At 51.6% G+C, this 21,850-nt stretch overlaps 1 protein-coding gene across 2 annotated transcripts; it reads right to left on the bottom strand.

Annotated features, from left to right (window-relative positions):
* Window positions 1-310: 310 nt before the first annotated feature.
* On the bottom strand, window positions 311-13,599 carry DPF2 (double PHD fingers 2). 2 transcript variants are annotated; one of them, XM_032879446.1, is made up of 12 exons: window positions 13,476-13,599; window positions 8,923-9,083; window positions 8,386-8,493; window positions 7,895-8,058; window positions 6,584-6,676; window positions 6,130-6,208; window positions 5,575-5,616; window positions 4,382-4,519; window positions 4,131-4,259; window positions 3,928-4,040; window positions 3,032-3,113; window positions 311-1,030 (listed from the first exon to the last, which is right to left on the bottom strand). In XM_032879446.1, the coding sequence occupies exons 1-12, from the start codon at window positions 13,505-13,507 to the stop codon at window positions 954-956; spliced, it is 1,218 nt and encodes a 405-aa protein (XP_032735337.1). In that variant the 5' UTR covers window positions 13,508-13,599; the 3' UTR covers window positions 311-953. The 2 variants fall into 2 exon arrangements, with proteins under 2 accessions (XP_032735337.1, XP_032735338.1); XM_032879447.1 differs by lacking the exon at window positions 5,575-5,616.
* Window positions 13,600-21,850: the final 8,251 nt, after the last annotated feature.

Genomic DNA, 21,850 nt, shown 5'->3' with positions numbered 1-21,850 from the left:
GGATCCCAATTCAGTCAAGGGCAGGAGCTGGATGTCCAGGTCCAGGAAGAACAAAAAGGGGATTCTGGAGGTAGGCTTTTTTCATCGAGTTAAAAAACAGGCACATTATCCAACGTCTCCCCGTGGCCCCCAAGCTGCCGGCCTGGCCCCCTGATTCTTCCCCTCTCCCCACAAAACCAAAGGGAATAGGAGGGGAGGCAGAAGACAGGAAATTCCCAGGGCGGGGAATGCTTCGGTCATCGAGACCACCTGTGAGCGAGCCAGGTGCACACAAGCAGGAATCAGGTGAAGCTGCGACTCCCCCTGGGGTGGGGTGGGGTGGGGTGGGTCAGGGCAGAGCAAGGAGAGTGACCAAGAGCATCCTGGCTTGGGCGAAGGATCCTGGGTAGCAGGAAGAGAGAGAGCTGCAGAGAGCCGCTCTGGGGGAAGGAGGGAGCGAGGCTAAGCAGCACCAAGGGCCTGGAAAGCTCCTTGCAAGCGCCGCCTCAGCTTGCTCTGTCGCTCACTCCCAGCTGCTCCTGGCAGAGGCCCTGGTCTGGCTCGCCTCCAGGGGAAGGGAAAACCCTGGGGACCAGAGTGGAGGCAGAGCTGAGAGAAAAGTGAGCTGCTCTCCTACTCGTACTCGGAGGACACGGTTTGAACCCTGTGATCGCCAGGGCCGGGGCCCAAGGCAGGCAGAGTGAAAGCACTTCACGGAGAGCAGTGAGAAGCTGGGCCGCAGGCACGCCCTGGGGCAGCGTGCTGCTCCTTTCTCCCTGAGGGCCTAGGGCCAGAGGCGGTCAGAGCTGCCACCTCAGCTTGCTGCTGCCAAAGGCAGATTGGCACGACCACCCGAGGTTCTCTGGACTTGTGAAAGAGGAGGAGGGGAAAGGTGGGTATGAAAAACAAAGAGAGGAAGAGAGAAACAGCCCTAGATGTACGGCGGGGGGAAAGGGGAGCGGGGCGGGGGCACATCAAGAGGAGTTCTGGTTCTGGTAGATGGAAGCTTTCTCCTTCAACAGGTCCAGACACAAGTGGCAGCTCCAACTTCCTGCAGAGAAGCAGAAAGGGGTCAGGATGGGTCCCATACTGCCCTAAGGTGCTGTCCTGCCACTCCCCACACCTCACTTCCAGGAGCAGGACCAGCTACAGAAGGCCGGGAGATGTTCTGTGGTAGCAAAGTTCCATGGTTATCCTGAGCTAAAAGAAACCTCCCGGGCTTCAAATATCAGGAAAAATAATTCCCAGCGGTGATGAAAGAAATAATCACGTGGAGGACTATTCCCAAATACAGTGTCCTAGGCCCTCTTGGCCCTCTTAAATCCGAAATCTCTAGGAGCACCTGGGCAGACTAAATTTTCAAAGCATCCCAGCTTTACACTTGTGATTAGAGAAGAACCAGACTTTGTTCTCAGGGCCCCAAAGGTCAGGATGAAGATCATAATAGTGGTTCTAGAGAAACCAGTTTTGACTCCACATAAGATAGCTTTCTGGGAAAACCATGGAAAGATGAGATGGGCTCACCATCAGGTGTTTAAGAGGTTGAGGAGCAGTGACAGGAAAAGGGGGTGAACTGTGATGTTACGATCTATCTCTTAGAATAGATGCGGGGGAAACGTCCCTTGCCAGAAAAGTGTTTCAAATTTTGCTTATTAGTATTTATAATGGTTGTGTTCTTCTGTGTCTGTGTGTTCTTTGTGTTTTTTTAGCAACAAAATTAGTCCTTAATGCCTCAAAATTAGTGTCAATGTTTATCTGTGGATGTGGATGTGTATGGGGGAAAGAATCCACACCTTTTATAAGCTCTGCAGACATGGGGCGCTCCGAACCTAAGAGGGGCCTTTCTAACCCAAAGGTCAATAGCGCAGGGGCTGGACGGCTTCTCTGTAAACAGCCAGCCAGAATGGTAAATAGTTTAGGCTTTGCGAGCCACATACAGTCTTGGTCCCGTTCTTTTTTTAAATCACCTTTAAAAATGTGAAAACCGTTCTTAGCTTAGAAGCTATACACATGCTGGCTGTGGCTGGGCCTGGCTGCCGATGAGCTGCAGTTTGCGGACCCCATGACCTAAGAGCCTAGCCCCCTTGCGGCTTCTAGAGAATTCTCCCTCGGCTCCCGGCAGCTCCTCACTACCTCAGCCTCTGAGAGTACTCCAGTACGAAGGCCCCTCTACAGCTCATGTGGAATTCTGTCTGTAAACTGGTATTTCATGGTTAAAAAAAATAAAAGATGGAACACGCTACTTCTCCCCGAAGTGGATTTAGAAGCTGCGCATGACAGACAACAACAGCGGTGTGCTCCCCTGCAGCTGCCAAAGGACTTGCAGACTTTGTTCGTGTCCCCTTCCCTAGGGGGGTGACAGCAGTGTGACCTACATTACAGGTTAGCCTAACCACAGTGAGGCGCTTTCTCCTGTCTGTGTTGCTGGCCCACAGTCTTTGTGCACAGTAAAAGCCACTGGGCATGTGCAGCCTCCTGAGTAAGCTCCCGGATTTCTGTAAAGGAGGGGTTTAGGCACAGAGATCTGGCCAGAGGGGGGCCTGCAGAGAGACAGCCGCTTTCTGGTGCCACCACCGGTTTGGCTGAAAAGCTTGCGCAAACTCGGGAGCATTATTAAGCAAACTGTGGGAGGGATAGACGGACCCATTCAGGCTCCAGGTTCAATACCTTTCCAGGCTGGGCAAGGGAAGAGGGAGGAAATGCACACTCAAACCTATCACATTCGAAGAGCTGATATCAAAGCCTCGCATCAGACAAACCACGAACTGAGCTCCCTGGGCTGCCTGGAGGAAAGCAAAAGCACTCCTTCCGGTGACTCCGCTCAGCCCCACGTCTCTCTTTGGTTGCTGATTTTCTGCATTTCTAAATGTACCTGGTGGTAATGTGCGAACGTTAAACCCTCAAGGCGGAAATGCTAGGAAAGCATTCTAAGTGAAGGCCAAGGGTCTATTCCCTATCTGGAAGAACACACAGGAGAACTCACTCATTGTACAATTATTTTCCGGGTCACTAATAAAATACTTGTTCTGCATGAGAGGTCAGGACAACCTACCTTCAGGAGGCTCAGACATGGACGGGGTGAGACAGTACATATGGTAGCCGCGGTCACAGTCGTCGCAGAAGAGCAGCTGGTCCTAGAGGAGGCAGGATGGAGGGGGAAGGGGCAGGTGAGTGGCCAGCGGGGGCGGACAGGGACGGGAGCTTCTGCAGACACTGCTGCTTCTTCCGAGGGTGGCGGGGCAGCCGGCGGGGAAGAGCGGACTCGCGAATTTCTGGAGAGGAAATTCTCCACCCAGGCCGAGTGAGTCCCTGTCATACCGCCTGAACCCTACCAGCTTCCGAACTCAGCCCACGGCCTCCACTCTTGTCCCCCACGTGCTAGTCTTCACAGAGGAAACTTCTCTTTTAAAAATGTTAAGACAGAGCACATCACTCCCAATTAAACCCTCAGACCCGGCGACGCCTGCCCCCTGATCCCTTCTCCGACTGCGCTCCTGCTGCAGGGAGGCCCCCAGCAGCCCAACTGCCTCGGTCCACTAGGCCCGTCGGCCCAAAGGCCGCCGGCCTCGTTGCTCCTGTCCTGGGCACGCTGTGCCCGCAAACCTTCTCGGACTGACCCCTCTGAATTAACGGAATCTCTACCCCAGCACTGCCTCCGGGGAGAAGGCAGCTCTGACCACCAACGCCGGGTACCCAGCAGCCTGGACCACCACAGCTGCCGCTCCCTTCCCGGCACGCCGGGAAACCGCGGCGCCCTTCCTCGCTCACTGCCTGTTCCCCACAAGAAGGGCAAGTCCACGGTGGGGGGTTGGGGGGGACCCTGCCGTCTCGTTTAGCGCCGAGTGCCCGGAATGGTGTCTGACACCAGGCTAGTGCCCCAGGGAAGGTCTGCTGCTCCCCGGGAGGCAGCTGCGGGCTGGGGCGGTGGGGGGCCGCGGGGCCACGCACGTCATTCTCGGAGGTGCCGCAGATGTTGCAGCACTTGCACTCGATGCACTGCCAGCGGTAGGTCTTCACGGCCGCCATCATCACGGGGGTGAACTGCAGGCAAGACGGGTGCCCTGCGGGGGGGAGGAGGGGTGCGTCACCCGGGCGGCGGCGGCGGCGGGCGGGGGTCGGGGGGGGTCCCTTGGCCCCGGGCGGGGGGGTACCTGAGCGACCGCAGTCCGAGCAGGACACCAGCTCCTCAGGCTGCCCCGTCTTCTTGTTGATCTTGGAGTCCCCGAGGCAGAAGTCGCAGTAGTTGTTGGGCAGGGCCAGGCCGTCGGGACCCTTCTTGGCTACAGAGAGGGAAAGAGCTCCGAGTGGGCTCCCGGGGGCCTTGAGGCACCCAGCAGGCCTGCAGGGAGGCCTTCGGGGGCAGGCAGACTCCCCCTGCCCCACCTCCGGCGCGCCAGCTTACACTTCTGCTCCTCCGACCTCTGGGAAACCGGGGTGGGGGGCTGCGAGTCTTCCTTGTCCTCGCCCTCCTCCTCCGCCAGGTGGGAGTGGGCGTAGTGGTAACTGAGGCCTGGTCGGTTCTTGTAACGTTTTCCACAAACTGGGTGGGGACAAGACAACAGAGGAAGGTGTTGGGATCCAAGAGAGCCACATCCCCGCCCCCTCACCCCCCTCTCCCCCCAGCTGCGGGGCTCCAGCTGAGGCAGAGGCAACCACCCCTGCCCCCCTCGGCTCTGTCTGCGACAGGCCTTCAGTGACGGCCACCTGCCTCCGGCGAGGAGCATCAGGCCCTGGGGTTCTCTAGTTTCCATGGCTCTGGCCTCTGTTACACCCCAGCCCACGGCCACCTCTGCTCTTCCACACTGGCTGTCTGGGAGGTTGAACCCTGGCCCCGTTACCACTTGCCCTGGGACTAGTCTGGGGGAGGGAGCTCCAGGTCAGGAAGGGAAGGGAATCTCTAAAATTTTGTAATCTGGCAGGAAGGAAAAAAGGTAAGGAAGAGACTCCAGACTTTTTTACCTCTCAATAACCATGGGAAGCTCAAGCTCTCCACGTATACCACAGAGCTCACCCCTGCCCAATGAGGATATAGGAGTAGGGAGTGGATCCCTTGGGGAATCACCTATCAATAAGTCTGTTGGGGTATCTGGCCCCCAAGGCAGCTGGAAGACGCTCCCAGGTCAGTGCCCTGCCCACCCCCCACCGATCAGCAAGGAAAGCAGGTCCCCACAAGGCATCTTGTACTCTTCAGCAGTGATACCAAAAAGAGCAAGGGCGCCGGCAGGAGGGAACGGGGAAAGGATGGGAGGAGAGGCGGCAGGATGATGAGAAACATTAGCTGACCACCAAGTGTCTGTCCCGGGGAAGGGGAAGCAGAGGGATCTGTCTGGAGTGGGTTCCTGAGAACCCTTCTGAAGCCACCCCATGCAGCAGGGCCGAGGAGCCCTAGGAGCAAGTCTGTGGGAGACAAGCGGTGGTAAAGGCAGCTTCCAGGACCGTGAGGAGTGGAGTACAACCGAAAGCCCACTGCTCCTATCCCCATGCCATTCCAGAGACGTTTACACTAGCATCGCAGGAGATGAGAAAGGTGGGAGAAACAAGGGAGGAGGGAAGAGGGATAGGAAAACCAAAAGTCTGAAAAGTTGAGAGAGCTACCTCTCTGGGGCGCTTTCGAGGTATGCTTTTGTTTGAAACTATCTGAAAGACAGAAAGAAAAGTCATGAGAAGAAGGCCTTGATACACTTGAGACAGGAGCGGCAGCAGCAGGAAAGCGGAGCAAACGAGAGAGAAACCAGCGGCGATGGTGCTCCCAGGACGGAGGGACAGAAGTGGGACGAGTCAGAGAAAAGGGGGAGAGCAGACACTGAAAAATTCGGTGCTGGACTCTGGGGGGCCCTGGCTTGACTGGGGCCAGCAGACCTGGATGTGGTCGACAGAGGGGCCAATTCTGCCTGCTGTGTGCGCCCCTGTCCCCAGCACCCCACCCCAGGGGACAGTAGAAACCTCTCCCAGAGCATGCAGGTCCCACCCATTGGGTAGCAGAGGCTGGGACCTCCCAAGGGTCTCAGAGGGAACCAGTCAGCAGGCAGGAGAAAGCATTCAGGCCTTTTGTTACCACATGGAGCAAGAACACAACCCTCCCTCCTCTCAGATCCTGAGCAGGGGCTGGGTCCAAGGCAGGGACCACCCACCCACTCGTGAGGCACTCACTGTCACAGGCATAGGGCTTGTCCCGATCCTCCAAGATGGAAGCGTCCAGCTTCTTACGGGCACTGCCCACACCTTTCCCCTGCCCGAAACGAAACAAAACCAACAGAAAGATCCCCTTAGTAAGATGCCTAGGCCTAGGGTGCCTGGGTGGTCTGCCTTCGGCTCAGGTCGCGATCCGGGTCCTGGGACGGAGCCCCGCACGGGGCCCCCTGCTCTGTGTGAAGCCAGTTTCTCCCTCTCTCACTCCCCCTGCTTGTGTTCCCTCTCCATGTCAAATAAATTAATAAAATCTTTAAAAAAACAAAACAAAATGAAACAAAGATGTCTAGGCCTGAGGAGTAAACTCCCCGGGGTTTTCACTCCCCTGCTCATTTCACTCAAGAGAAAACATGGCACAAGCAACAGTACAGGGGGCGCTGGAGGCACCCCCACAGGCAGGGCTCTGCCTCCTCACCTTGGACTTCCCCTTGCCCCGACGCTTGGGAGTGTCTTCTTCATAGTCCTCGTCATCCAGGTCATCTAGGAAGTCCTCTGGTTCTAGGATCCGCTGAGTGGACAGAAGGATTACGATGGGCAGATACAATGTACCTCCAGAAGGTCCCCCACAATGGGCCTGGCCAGGCCACCCAGAACCTCTTCCATGGGCGGAGGCCCTCTGCTGGCCCCTCCAAGTCTGGCCTCATTCCTCACGGCTGCCCTGTAACACCCTAGAATCCCATTCCTTTTCCTTTCCATGCTTTGGTCTTTCCTTCCTTTTCGACTCTTTTCCTGTTGCTCCCCTAGAGTGCCTTCCCCACCCTCTCCAAGGGGCCGACTCAAATGCCATGTTTTCATGAAGTCTTCCCTGCTACCCCAAGTAGCCATGCTCTCTCCTGCCTCTGATCTGCTGCCCTAGGAACATACTATCAGTGGGTCCCTTCTGACAGCTCACTTCTTAGATTAATTTTTTTAAGTCTATTTTATTTTTTTAGTAATCTCCACACCCAGGCTGGGACTTGAACTCATGACCTCGAGGTCAAGAATAGCATGCTCTACAGACTGAGCCACTTCTTAGATTTCAATCAAGAGCTCCGGGGGTGCCAGGGAGGCTCAGTTGGTTAAGTGTCTGCCTTCCGCTCAGGTCATGATCCCAGAGTGCCGGGATCGAGTCCTGAGTTGGGCTCCCTGCTCAGCAGGGAGTCTGCTTCTCCATCTTCTGCTCCCCCTAGTTGTGGGCGCTCTGTCAAATAAATAAATAAAATCTTAAAAAAAAAAAAAAAAAAAGACCTTTGCTGCTTACTTGTGTGGACTTATAGGAAGTTTTTTCCCCTAACCGCTCTGCTTCAGCTTCCCTGTATGTGAAACGGGGGCCATGGTACCTACTTCCTACTGCTGTAGAGACTAGAGAAAATGATGGACAAGCACTTAGCACAGTGCCTGCCATAGTTTTAACTCTTTTTATTTATGGGCATAGTTTTATCTTCTTCGCTGGTATGGACCAGGCCTGCTTCACCCATGTAACCTCAGGCACCAGAAAACATCTGTGACAAAAGATGATGAATTGAGGGAGAGTCTATACTTAGAAGAAAAGGAACAGGAGAAACTGGATACTAATAGCAAAGCCAGTCAGTACCCAGTGCTAATTAGGGAATAAGCAGGACTAGAACCCCAGGGGCCTGCCTCCTGGCCCAAAGCTTCTGCTTCCATTCTGAATACGGGGTGGCCTCCGATAAAGAGGAGGCTGATTTCCATCAGAGCTCCCTTAGCCATGGGGTTCATCTTATACCTTCCGTGCTCGACTGTTGGTCACAGGAAACTCGCCCAGGCTGTCATCATCCACTCGGGGGTCGGGGGCACCTCGCTTCTCCAGGGGGTCTGTGCGCAACAGAGCCTCCAAACTACTGCCGTCTTGAGAGATCAGCCCCTCTTTCTTCAGGGTCTGGTCTGTGTCTGCAGGCAAGGTCAGGATGAGGCGAGGCTCAGAAGGGCTGAAAGCAGACCGCTCTGGGTCTACACAGTGCTAGGCCAGCGATGGACCAGTCACTGTCTTTTGGTCTCTGGCTGCCCAGGAACCAAGACACCCCAGTTTACTTGGCACCGTAACTTATCCATTTACTTGTCTCCTCTATCAGACTGAGCTCTGTAAAGGAGGGAATGGCATCTCATTCACTCTAGCATCTTCAGGATCTAGCACTGGGCCTGGTACGTAACCGGTGATTGATTACCAGCCTTACAAGCAGCAGGCCACACCCCAGCTCAAGAAGGGGTGTGCTTTACCTGGTTTAATAGATGGGAAAGAAAGTCTTGGGTCCTCAGGAGGGTGGGCTCGCCGCTTTTTCCGCCAGCGCCGGGCAGGGTAGGAGTATAGCTGCCCAGAGGCCAATCCTGTGGGAAAGAAGAAAGAGAGAAAAGTCAAGGCCTAACGCAGTCCTGGGCAATAACATCAAACACCTTCTAGAGGAGTAGCACCCCCTGCCCACCAAGTTCTACAGTGAGGGAGCAATATGGACAGTGAGGGCCTGGGGGCAGGAGAAGTGACAGTTTATGGAAAAGAAAAACAGATGGAAGCTCGGGGGCCTTGGCTAACACAGAGCTCCCCAGAAGCCCAATGCCAGCGTCAGTAGGGCAGCCCTGCAGAAAACAAAGATGCTGGTACGAACCCGCCTGCTTCATCTTCCCTGGGCCTCTAACCCAGGCAAGACCGTATTCACGCACGCGTGGAAGCAGTGAGGAAAACCCTCTCAGCTGGCTCATCACGTAAGATGAAGAAGCTTCTGCCTTCCCTGTGCTCCCGAGTCTGAACCCTCACCTCACCTGGACCCCGGTGTCGTTTCTCCATCCAGATGTAACAGTTGCTCTGGGCCACTCCAGTCTGTGAGTCCAAGAAAGGCAGGCGCACGCTGCGCTCAGCGCAGAGGCGGGCATTGTAGTTGTGGCACTGCTCCATGGCGTCTTTGTAGTACTGCTCCCCAAGGCTGCAGCGGACACACAGATCAGGTGCGCATGTGCTGGGGCAGGGCAGAGCACAGGGAGCCGAGCGGCCCCACTCCCCTGCCATCTGCTTCTTTAGAAGGCTCAAGGGACCGGGAGACTGCGGCTCTGGTCCTATTTGCCTCCGTTTCCGCCTCATGGGACACCACACCCCTTCACTAAGCCACTATGAGGAAAGGCACTTCATAAATTACCATCAGGAACACATGATCTCTTATGTGTCTACTCAGGCCTAAGCCTCACCCACAAAGATGGGGAGAAACTAACGTTCATTCTGTGCCTCTCTATGTTCTAATACAATGTTCTAGCCCTGTGCTAGTCCAGACACTGCTTCTCTTAACCCTCCTGACTCTGAGAAGCACAGGTTAGCTTCTTTTCACAATCGAGGAAGAGTTCAACAAGGTCTAGAGCCCTTACTAAAATATAGTTAACAAACTACAGCACGTCTACACAACGAATTTTTATTAAGCCGTAAAAAAGAAGGAAACTCTTCATATGCTGATATCAAACCATTTCCAAGATGACTAGAAAAAAAGCGAGGTACAGTGCTGAGAAGTGTTCCAGGATGCTACCATTTATGTAACAAGAAGTAGACAAGAAACTGGAGGCCTCCAGAGAGAAAAACTGGGTGACTTGCTGGGGTTCTCCTATATGCCATTTTAGATCTTTTGAATTTGTACTAGGTGCAGGTTTCCCCCACTATCTGATGGTGTACTTTCTGCCACTTCACTTTTATAAAAGACCTACAACAGTACCTGTTTTCACTAACCGGAAGAGATCTAGAGAGGATTTTCATTTTTAAGAAGTGGCAATTGCTTTTTTGCTTTATGCCATGTCGGCTTATGTACAGTTTCTTAAGAACACTCTACTTTGAATAGTGGGGGTGGGGGGAACCTGTACTGAGTGAACTAATTAATTCCATGTGCTAATTTTATTTTATTTAAAGATTTTATTTATTTATTTGACAGAGAGAGAGATCACAAGTAGGCAGAGAGGCAGAGAGAGAGAGAGAGGAGGAAGCAGGCTTCCTGCCAAGCAGAGAGCCTGATGCGGGGCTCGATCCCAGGACCCTGGGATCATGACCCGAGCCGAAGGCAGAGGCTTTAACCCACTGAGCCACCCAGGCGCCCCGCATGTGCTAATTTTAAAGTCACTGGAAAACATGTGAACAACACCTGAACTTCTTTGAATTCTACTTTTTTCCCGAGTGCCATTAGAGTGATATAAAATCTGTTTGCTCACACAGGCCCATCTGAGGCCCTTTTCCATTCTCACACCATCAAATTATACAGGAAAGAACCTTCTTTCACTCAGAAGACTCAGTTTGAAATCTGAATAAGGGTAAAACTTTAAGTGCTTTAAAAAGCTGGACAACTACACAGTGCCAGGAGTTACCTGATTCTAAGAAGCATGTATACAGAACCAACCTTGTTCTCATCCTCAGGGCGTAACAAACGCGTTAGTACTGGAACGACAGTGACCCGTCTTTACATTTTCGATCCACTGTAAATAAACTGAGGGCAGAGGTGGTTTCTTTCCCACAGTATCCCTAGTATCCACGAAGGTGTCTGGGACATCTTGACCTGGGAGCAAAAAGACCTTGCCTGGCTGCAAGTCACCACACGAATGTGGACATCCAGTCAGCCCGTGTGGAGCTCAGCTTCCTCTGCTGGCCTGGGGAAGCCGGACTCGATAAGCTCTAACACATTCTACTCGAGGGAGACCCCTCGCATGAGGAGCTGGACAGAGTGCGTCTCTGTTATGTCCATAACTCAAGCTCCACTGAAAAACCAGGCTCTGGAATCCGAGAGGGCTTTCACAGAGCGGTCACAATAGACCACGCAGGCACAGCTTAGTATGTTCCCAAGCAACTGAAGACACACCACACACGAGGCGACAGCAACACAAGATTGCCTGACTTGATTCAATGAGTGGTAATAACTGTAATTTGAAGTAGTAAGCACGAATCTTGTGTTGGGGAGTGAAAGAAAAAGGGAACAGGCTCACATTAGCTGGCCTTTAGGAGGCAGCCATGTCCTCACCACACAGAGGAAAATTGGATAAACAAGGCCGAGCGCAGCAGCTCCTTTGTTTCTGCTGATGGCAATGGATACTGACGCTGGAAATCAAATGGAAGGAAGGGTGAGATGCACTGAAGGCTGCAGAGTCAGAACACCGAAGCTACAACTGGTTTGGGGGGGCGGATAATAAGAGGGTCTGTCACAGCACTTGGGAGTTAAGTGAGATTTCAGAAGATGGTGCAAACTGCCTTGTGAGAGAACTGGGAATGAAACACCTAAGTCAGGGGGAGAGGGGTTCTGATGAAGAGAGACTAAGAAAGAGAGGGAATTTATAAATGGCAAAATTCTTCTCCCAGAACCAGATGCAAGTCAGAAAATATGAGCTAGTAGTCCTGACCTCCATGTATAACCTCAGCCGTTCAAAAAGCAGGCATACCACGATCAAGAGAAGTTCCAGAAAAGTATCTCCTGGGTGAGGACGGTACTGGAAGAACGGAAGCCCCTTCTTTCAGGGCAAGGTCTGTAGGGAAATGTATTAATTGCAGTGAACAGCCGTCTGCAGCTAGAACTGAGAAAGTTGGTTTCTCATTACTAGCACTCAGGAACCAGGGGCTGGTGACCCTCACAATCTCTGTAGCACCTTTAAGAGAAATGAGTCGTGCTCTTGAAATGGGCAACTCCTCCCTTCTAGGACTACATGAAAGGGTTGGCAACTCTATTTCCCTGAAGAAAGTCTTCCAACATAAAATCTCGTTACCTATTAACTCTTAAAATCTAGGGAAGTCTAACATTCCCCTGGTACAGTAAGATTTCCAAGGCAGGAGCTCTGATTTCTTTCCAGGAAGCGTGAAACCTGTGTAAAACCTCCCTTTACAGTGGGCTTGGGGTGTGTGTTGGGGGGGGGGTAGTCAACAAAGAGAAAGGCAGGGAAACAAAGAAAGAACATCTGAGTCAGGAAGAATAACTATATAAATGGTAGATCAAGAGCGACATTTCTAAATTGAGGGAAATGTCAGCCTGAAGAAAGAGCTGGGGGAAACTGGAGTGGGCAGATCAGAGAGAAAGATAATAGTGTTGGGAGGAGGGGTAGCTGAAAGAGGAGGCAGGATGGAGCTGAAAGCAAGTTTAAAAAAAAAACAAAAAAAAAAAAAAACCACACACACAGGAGGAGAAGAAGGCACTTAGCTTAATGGAAGTGGGAAGGCATTCTCAAAGAAAAGGCTCCAGGCCGGGAGGAGGGGAGGTAGGCAAAGCAATGTACTCTTTAAAAAGGCTCTTGGGAAGAGTGGGGGCTCAGCCACCACAAAGGCAGATGAGAAGCTGTGAGTCCCTCAGAACAGTTCTCAAACCTTTACCCTGTCATCCAGTCCAAATCCAAAAGCCCTGCCTGGATAATGAGTCGCCTCTCGGTTTTCCTACCTCTGCATCAAGCCCAATTTACCCACTGAAAAGAGCTTGCTCTATTGGCCCACCGGGCACGAACCCATCTCTTCAGGGAGGAGGCTAGGTTCAATCAAGTCCCAAAGAATCTTTAACTCACAGCCAACAGACCCCGCTCCATTTTCGCCAACAACCATTAACTTTAACTTTGCTCGAAACCTGACCAGCACAAGGCGACCGCACAGCGCGCAGCCTGCCGACCTAGATGCCCCTCCAGGCTGCAGAGGCGTCCTGGACCGCTTCCGTCCAGTTCCCGTTTTTTTGGTGGCTGGACTGGCTGGTGCAAAGGCCCTCTCCCCTGAAGTGCCTTCCCTTCTGCACCGCCTTGCTCCTCAACACATTCTTCCCGATGATGCTTCTGGTCTTGGCAATAAGATACTCAGACCCCCACCCCCCACCCCGATCGTCAAGGGGCTGTTAAAACAAAACAGCCCCGCGGTGCTTAACCGCACAAGGGCCGCTGAGCCTGTTGCTCCAGGACCGGCCGCGGGCAGCGGATCCGGAGGGGTCGGCGCCCGGCTTCGTGGGGACACGGGTCGGTCCCGGGCCCGCCCTCGGCCCGGCCCCTCCGGACCGAGGCGTCTGGTCTCGGAAGCGCACCCGGACTGTGTCTCTCCTACGCAACGACGGCGCCATACTCGGGCCACCGTGAGCCCGAAGGAGCGCTCAGATCGCACGGCGCCGCAGGGAGGCTGCCCGTAAGGGGCTCCCGTGTGCCCCCCTCAGGGCCTCCACAAGTTTCCAAAGAAGCGCAACGTCTTCTTGGGAGTCTCCTGTTGCCCTCCCTACTAGGAGTCGCAACCAGGCCTTCTCGGGCACGTCCTTCCCTCCGCCTCGTCCCCTCCCGCACCACCGCCTACTCCCAGGCCCCTTACAAGATCTCCCGGCCTAGGAGAGAAAGAAACGACTACTCACAGCTTCACTACATTTTCTACCACAGCCGCCATCTTCCCTGTTCCTCTCCCTCAGGCCGGGAGGCCCGGAGCCCTCAGCGCGCAGGCGCCGGGACCGCACCGGGGAACCGGTTTCCTCGTTCCTCTGCGCAGGCGCCGCCCGAAGGCGCGCGCCCGAGAACGAGGCCGGGAGAACGGGCTTCGTGACAGTCCACCCGGGTCGGGGAGTAGAATCGAGGGAGCCCAATGCGCAGGCGCGACGGAAACGGGCGCGCGCCCCGAGGCTCTTGGGGGAGCCTCGGGTCTTCCGTGTGGAGGGCGGGACGGGAGAGGGAGGGTCTGGCGTGGTGCAGAAACGAGAGGGTTGATGACAAGAAGATGGTGAAAACTTGAGACCCAGATCTGGGCTAGATGGAGCATTATGCGTTCTGCTGCCTCACCGACATTTATCCTTGTGGTTAACCCCTTGCCTTCACTCATGGGCGCGGGGAGGGAGTTGGTGGGTCGCAGAAAACAAGAGTAATGCACAATACACTTGGGTCCCCAATCGTGTGCCTATTCAAGGAGGGGAAAATTGACGCCCGAACTGGGCAGTTCTTTGGCCTGAACATTGGAGTCTTGGCAAAAGTTACCTCCCCTTCCTGCCACCAAACCCAGCCACCAACGTCAGTGATACCCTCCTCCCTTGCTTCCTACTTCTGTCCCTCCACGTAGGCTCTGAAGAATTTCCCTCCTGCAACTATGCGTGAATCTTTTGTACCACTCATTACTCCTTCACTGTTGAATCGTGCAAATTCATATACAAACATGGCTTAATATTCTTTCAAAAATTCAGAGCCCTTCCTTCAGCCCGTGGTCGCCTTGGCTTATCACCCCATTTCTTCCTACCCTTTCACAGCGAGGTTTCTGTTTATACTCCCTATCTCTGTTGACTTATTTCCAAGTCCCTTTCGCCCAGTTTAACGACAATTTTGTTCCCACTGGTTCATTGAAACAGGTCCTAACAAAGACACCATGACATTCTGACCAGTTCCTCCTTTCTCTTTTTTCAAGATTTAATTAATTTTTTTTATTTGAGAGAGAGGGAGCACGTGCAGGGGTGGGGAGGAGAAGCAGAGGGAGAGGGATAAGCTGACTGTGGAGCCTGATGGGGGGCTGGGGGGGTCCACCCCACCGCCTTGAGATCATGATGTGAGTCAAAATTAAGAATCCACCGTTCAACCCACCCAACCACCCAGGCGCCCCGCATTCCCTCCTTTTTCAAGCCCTTTTCAGGGTCTCTGAGATGAACATTCTCCTGGCTGGCCTCTGAACACATTGACAGCAGTTCCTTCAGCCTCTTTTGCTGATTCTGTCCTTTGTCCCACTTTCAAATGTCACAGTCCTCAGGGTGTGGCCTTTGGTGTTTGCCATATACCTTCTACCATCAACTCTAAGATGCACATATTCCCCGTGCCCCTCCCCTACTTTAATATTTCAGAATTGGGTGACATCTTACCATCACCGTGCCTTAAAATCACTTTTGGTAGATGGGGGTTGTGTGATATTGGACAGTGCCTACCCTGCGCTCAACTTGCATAGCAGGTGGCGGCCACTGGGAAGAAAAAACTCAGAAACAATACTGGTTCAGTCTTTTACCTCTAGGAACCGAACGACTGTGGGGACAAAGAGTATCAAAAGCGACTCCAAAGCAGGAGTCAAAAGTACATTGTGTGTTGTGGCCTGAATGTTTGTGATCCCCCACTCCCCCCATCCTCTGTTGAAGCATTAACCCCCAATATGATGGCATTTGGAGGTGAAGTCTTTGGGAAGTGATTAGGTTCAGATGAGGTCATGAGGGTGGGGCCCTCATGATGGCATTAGTGCCCTTGTAAGAAGAAGAAGACAGCTATCTCTTTCCCTGAGGAAAGGCCCTGTGATGTCACAGCAAGAAGGTCGCCATCTGGAGCTAAAAACTCTGGAGGATAGTTCTCTTCGGAGGAGAGTGACAAGAGGGGCCATAAGGTGGCTACTGAGGTGCTAGGAATGTTCTTTTTCCTTCTTCTGGGTAGCGGGTACATAGGTTGGTTCACTTTATAAAAATTTATTGAACTACCCAAAACTGGGGCACTTTGCTGCATGTATATGTCAATAAGAAAATTTAAAAATGTTAGAAATAATATAGAGGGGTGCCTGGGTGGCTCAGTGGGTTAAAGCCTCTGCCTTCGGCTCAGGTCATGATCCCAGGGTCCTGGGATCGAGCCCTACATCGGGCTCTCTGCTCCACGGGAAGCCTGCTTCCTCCTCTCTTTCTGCCTCTCTGCCTACTACTTGTGATCTCTGTCTGTCAAATAAATAAATAAAATATTAGAAAAAAAAAGGAAATAATATACAGGCTAGTTCTGTGTAGATGGAAAGGTAGTTTGTGGGCTCAGAATCAATGCCTTTCACTTATTTTAGGATTCTTTCAAGAAATGCTACATCAGGGGCACCTGGGTGGCTCAGTGGGTTAAGCCTCTGCCTTTGGCTCAGGTCATGATCCCAGGGTCCTGGGATTGAGCCCCGCATCGGGCTTTCCGCTCAGCGGGGAGCCTGATTCTCCCTCTCGCTCTGCCTGCCTCTCTGCCTACTTGCGATCTCTGTCTGTAAAAGAAAGAAAGAAAGAAAGAAAGAAAGAAAGAAAGAAAGAAAGAAAGAAAAAGAAAGAAATGCTACATCACTGAGCAACAGATGCTCTGACCCAGTAACCAGTATATACAGTGTTTCTCTTACAGGAAGGAACCAAGGAGTGGAAGTGGGGTGCGGCCTTTTGCAATCTCAATGAAGGACTCTTTTGCAAAGTGTTTCCTATTTCTGGGCCTCTGGGTTCCGCCTGACCTAAGGGAGGAATGCTTCCACGAGGGGGCACAATAATGATTTCCCTAAATTAGGAGCTCAGACTGCCAATGGGTTATTTTTTGTTCTGCTTGCCACTGGGCAAGAAAGGAAAAAGAGGGCATGCTTTTGGCTTGTGTGATTGATTCTTTTTTATTTTTTCTTTCTTAAGATTGAATTTATTTATTTGGGAGAGAGAGAGGATAACTGGACTGATATTTAGGAAGCTAAAACCCAAAGATATAAGCCCAGAATTTGAAGCAATTTTTGTCCTGGGGACATTTACTGATCTGGGAGATATAACTGTGAAACTGAGCTGTTGTTTGGTGGTTTTGGTGGGGAGGGTTAAAAATCAAAACCCAAAGCCAGCCCAAGGTAGGAGAATAGATACCCCACCATGGGCACATACACACTTTAAGATGGGATCCTAACTTGTGTGAACTTGTAGCCCAGAATCATATCTGGGTGGTTCAGGGAAGCTTAAGCCTTGAGTTTGGATTAAAGTAGACCCATCTTTTTACAGCCCCTGGTCACCTGTCAGAAGCAAGCATATCTGGTATTGAGTAATAGGTTTTATGAACGAATGTACTGTCATCCTAGTCCCCAAATTATTTCTACAAACATGTTTTTCAGATATGACATCCAACCCATCGTCAAAAACAATCAGGCACACAGAATAAAAAGAAACCTCTGTGGGACGCCGGGGTGGCTCAGTGGATTAAGCCTCTGCCTTCAGCTCAGGTCATGATCTCAGGGTCCTGGGATCGAGTCCCGCATCAGGCTCTCTGCTTGGCAGGGAGCCTACTTCCTCCTCTCTGTCTCTCTGCCTGCCTCTCTTCCTGCTTGTGATCTCTGTCTGTCAAATAAATAAACAAAATAAAATCTTTAAAAAAAAAGAAGCCTTGTACAAGAACCTATACAAAAACTATAAAACATAAATTGACCCACACAAAGATTTAACATCCGGAATTTCTGATACTGACCATAAAATAACACTGCTTATTGTGTTTAAAGGAGTAAAAAACCCAGTATAAAAACATCTGTGGGGGGAGCACCTGCTTCCCCCTCTCTCTCTGCCTGCTGCCCTGCCTACTTGTGATCTATTTCTCTGTCAAATAAATAAATTTTTTTAATTTTTTATTAAAGATTTTATTTATTTATTTGACAGACAGAGATCACAAGTAGGCAGAGAGGCAGGCAGAGAGGGCGGGGAGGCAGGTTCCCTGCTGAGCAGAGAGCCCGATGCGGGGCTCGATCCCAGCACCCTGGGATCATGACCTGAGCCGAAGGCAGAGGCTTTAACCCACTGAACCACCCAGGCGCCCCTAAATAAAATCTTTTAAAAAAAGGTTTTATTTATATGAGCAAGAGAGATTGAGAGAGCATGAGCAGGGGCGAGGAGCAGAGAGAGGGCAGAGCAGACTCCCTGATGAGCAGGGAGCACAGGAAGGGCTTGGTCCCAGGTCCCAGGGACCAAAGCTAGAGCTGAAGGCAGACTGGTAACCAACTGAGCCAGCCAGGTGCCCCTGAAAGATGTGAATCCTTAAATTAAAGAAGCCAAATAAGACTGAAGTGAGCTAAATAAAGACGTCACGGAGATAAATGCTAGGGTATTTAGGATGAAGTGTTATAATGTCCACATCTTATTTTCAAAAGGTCAGGATGATAGTTTTTATAGGCAAAGAGATAAAGCAAATGAAGCAAAATGGTAAAAATGGGCAAATCTAGATGAAGGTACATGGATGCAAGTTGTACTCATCTTTCAGTATTTCTGTAGGTTTGAAATGTTTGAAAATAAAAGCTTTGGGGGAAATAGTCAATTCTATACAGGTAGATCTGCCATTCTTTAAAAATGGAAGTCTGGGGATGCCTGGGTGGCTTGGTTGGTTAAGCCTCTGCCTTCTGCTCAGGTCATGATCCTGGGGTCCTGGGATTGAGCCCCACATTGGGCTCCTCGCTCAGAGGGGAGCCTGCTTCTTTCTGCCTATGCTTGCCACTCTGGCTGCTTGTGCTCTTGATATCTCTCTCTCTCTCTGACAATTAAATAAATAAATAAAATCTTTAAAAAAAAAAAAAAGGAAGTCTGGGATGACCTGGTAAAGAACCCTGAACCACCAAGATGAAGGCTGAAGGCAAAGGGAAGGGGTCCTTGGCTGGCCCAGTTAGTAGAACGTCTGACTCTTGACGGTCGTGGGTTCAATCCCCAAGCTGGAGGTAGAGGTTGCATTAAAAAAGATAAAATCCTCAAAAAAGAAAAAAAAAAGTAAAAGAAATCTTTGAAGGCAAAGGGAATACGAACTGGTTAGTAAAGGAGGGGAAGTTATTCATACCAGCTATGGTTTTGTAGAAAAAGTCTGTCGCTCCTACATATATTTCTCTTCTTGCTGTGGCAAGTATATTTTTACATATTTTCATCCTCCCATTCTTCTCTCCCTCTTTCCATTCTTGTGTCTAGGGTATATTGGTGGTAATTAACTTTACAGCATAGTTCATAGTTTGCGAGACATTGAGACGGGCTAGTAAACAAAAAATTGCAGGAGGAACAAACATCCGAGAATCCTGGCCTTGCAAGTGGGTGTGACCATTGACAGATTTTGAGTCGTCTCCCTTTGGAAGAAGAGTGAATATATTTTCGGCCGATAGAGGAGTAGATGCTTTGTACTTGGGAGGCTTATATTATTTTACAATTACAGGTATGTGATTACGTGGCTGCCGGGCATCGCAAATGGTGGGACATCGGTCATTTCTTTGGCTGCCCAACAACTTCTCTTCCTGTTTTGGGGAATTCGTTTTTGTGGGTGGTGTCTGGAGGGCAGGGTGCCGGAACAGCATTATACAAGCTGACGAGTACAGACCCTTCTCTTCCCATGGCTGCCTTGGCGCAAGCAAGGATTCCTAGTGGAGTTCATCTGACGTTTCAGGTGTCCTGTCTAGTTCCCCTTTTCCAGCCTGACACAGCAACCCCACGTGCCCTCCCAGGGCCCTTGGGTGGGGGTGCCTGACGCAGGGTGGCTGGGGAGCAGCTCCAGGGCACCCAAGACAGGCATGGGCGCTCTGACCTCGGCTCAGGTCCAGGGCGAGGTGTGGCCTTCCAGTTGGGCAAAGCTCTAAGGAAGGTTTGCTTTTTTTTCTTGTCTTCCCTTTCCAAGGCAGAAGGGACAAGCCTTTCAAGCACCAGGAGAGGGAGCCTGCAGGCAAGGAGCTGCTTACCTCTTACCTACGAAGGCCTTTTGCCTTCGCACTTTACCAGGGTCTGGGGTGGCACCCGTGTTGGGCGAGTGGGTTGCAGTCGGGTACAGGCTTTAGGGTCTCACAGACCTGGGTTAAAATCCCACTACTAATCGAGAAACCACTAATCTCTAATGATGGTAAAATTTTCAAATTAAGAAGACAAGGGGTGCCTGGATGGCTCAGTCTTTAGGTGTCTGCCTTCAGCTCAGGTCAGGATTCCAGGGCCTCACATCAGAATTCCTGCGCGGCGGGAAGCCTGCTTCTCCCTCTGCCACTCGCCATGCTTGTGTTCCCTCTCTCACTGTGTCTCTCTCTGTCAAATAAATAAAATCTTAAAAAAAATTAAAAAGACAAAGTGTAGCGGGGATGAAACATGATGTAAGTTCTATGGAAAATAGAGGGGGTGATTCTTCAAGAAATTAAATATAGAATGACATAGTATGACCCAGCGATTCCACTTGTACGTATATACCCAGAAGAATGAAAAGCAAGGACTCAGACTGATGTTTGTGCCCCAATGTTCATAGGAGCCTTGTTCTCGATGGCCCAGAGGTAGAAGCAACCAGGCGTCCACTGATGGGTGAAAGGATACACGACATGTGGGATAGACAGACAATGGAATATTGTTCACCCTTTAAAGAAGGACATTTCAACACACATGGCAGCATGGATGAACCTCGAAGATGTCAGGCTAAATGAAATAAGCCAAAGGACAAATACCCTGTGACTCCACTTACATCCGGTCCCCAGAGCAGTCACGTTCAGAGAGACAGGAAATAGATGGTGGTTGCCAGGGGCTGGGGGAAGGGAGAGCAGGGAGTTCGTGTTTTGTGGGTATGGAGTTTCACTTTGGGAAAAGAAGAAAGTTCTGGAATAGATTGTGGTGATTGTTGCAGAAGAACATGAATGTATTAATGCCACTAAATCGTACACTTAAATGTGGTTAAAATGGTCAGTTTCATATTGTGTATATTTTAACACACACACACACACAGCCCTGTGGCCAAGCAAAATGCCTCTGGGTCCCATTCAGCCCCACTATGAAATCTGACACAGGGAATGGAGGCAGGAAAGGCTGGGGGCAAGGTTGGAATCTGGGATCCACAGGGTCAGAAGGATGGAGAACCAGTGGTTAATGGAAGCAGGGGACAGCCAAGGCTTGAACTTGCCTCCAGACATCGTGTGGCCTGTACCGATCAGACACAAGCCCCACCTTAGCACTCTCCCTTCCTCTGTCCCCACTGTCCCTTCCCCGTCCAGGGCTCCTCACCCTGCAGTGGCTTCTTCCTCTCTGACCTTTGGTCCATCTTCCATTGGCTCGGGCAGTGAACTGCTAAAACCTGGATCTGACCACGTGTCTCTCCTGCTTAAAATCCTTCTGCAGCTCCCCATTGCAAGCAAAGCCGTTCCCAGCGGACTCCAAGCTATTTCCCCAGTCCTGCCTTTCCCGAGCCCCAAGTTCTTTTATGTCCATGGCCACTTTGGAGTACCTTCCATGTGGCAGTTCATAAAACTTGTCCCTAATTTTTCCCACAACCCTGCAAGGTCAGGACCATTGACCCATTCTAGAGATGGAGAAACTGAATCTCACACAGACTAGGTCAGACCCAGAGATCCACGCTCTTTTCACCACTTGGCGGCTCCTCTGTCATTCACTCTGGTGCCTCAGTGCCTTTGTGCATGAGTGTATCTTAGCCTTCAGGTTTGGGCCAGAATCATGTCTGACCATCCTAATGGGCCCTCTGCTCCAGGCATTCCCGATCTTGTTTTCTTCACGGTTGTTCAACATGGTGGGAAATCCTCTTACCTGCTTACAAATTCAATATTCTTTTTCCACTAGAATGTAAGCTACCAGAGAGCAGGGATCCCACCCATCTGACACCCCCGGCACCGGGAACGTGCTTGAGTGCCCCCTAGCTGCACAATTGCGCTGATGAGCTCCGTTTGATCCCTTGGCCCCAGGCCTGGCCCTCCCTCCCGCAGGCGCCCTCAGTCCTCTGATGCTGGTGCACCTGCGGGTCCCTTGCACCAGGGCTTATTTTTTCATTCTTGGGTCTCCCCCATGGACCCCAGCAGCCTGGGCACGGCCCCTGGCTTACCCCAGTGCTCAGCCGCCTCTTGTAAACACCAGAATCAACATTGCAATATCCCCAGTTGGCATTTGGTTGGTTCCCGCTCCCAGGCAGAAGCTTTCAAAGGGGACCAAGCCTTCTGGGAGCGGGGTCCTCCCCCTGCCTCCCCAGGTCAGCCCAGGTCACAGACACCAGTCCGCCTTCCGGAGGAAAGCTAGGTCAAGGGTGCAGAGAGCACAGC

Source organism: Lontra canadensis, unplaced genomic scaffold, assembly GCF_010015895.1.
Source record: "Lontra canadensis isolate GAN:19392208 unplaced genomic scaffold, GSC_riverotter_1.0 scaffold66, whole genome shotgun sequence".
NCBI classification, from domain to species: Eukaryota; Metazoa; Chordata; class Mammalia; order Carnivora; family Mustelidae; genus Lontra; species Lontra canadensis.
This window is presented reverse-complemented; position numbering and strand designations above follow the sequence as displayed.

What these genes read in the sequence shown, in the direction of transcription:
- DPF2 (XM_032879446.1), bottom strand. Translation starts at nt 13,507, where the DNA reads ATGGCGGCTGTGGTAGAAAATGTAGTGAAGCT. An exon ending in GTAGAAAATGTAGTGAAGCT is followed by an intron (nt 9,084 to 13,475) that starts GTGAGTAGTCGT and finishes TGTCCGCTGCAG; the next exon opens with CCTTGGGGAGCAGTACTACA. An exon ending in GGGGCAAGGGGAAGTCCAAG is followed by an intron (nt 6,209 to 6,583) that starts GTGAGGAGGCAG and finishes CGTTTCGGGCAG; the next exon opens with GGGAAAGGTGTGGGCAGTGC.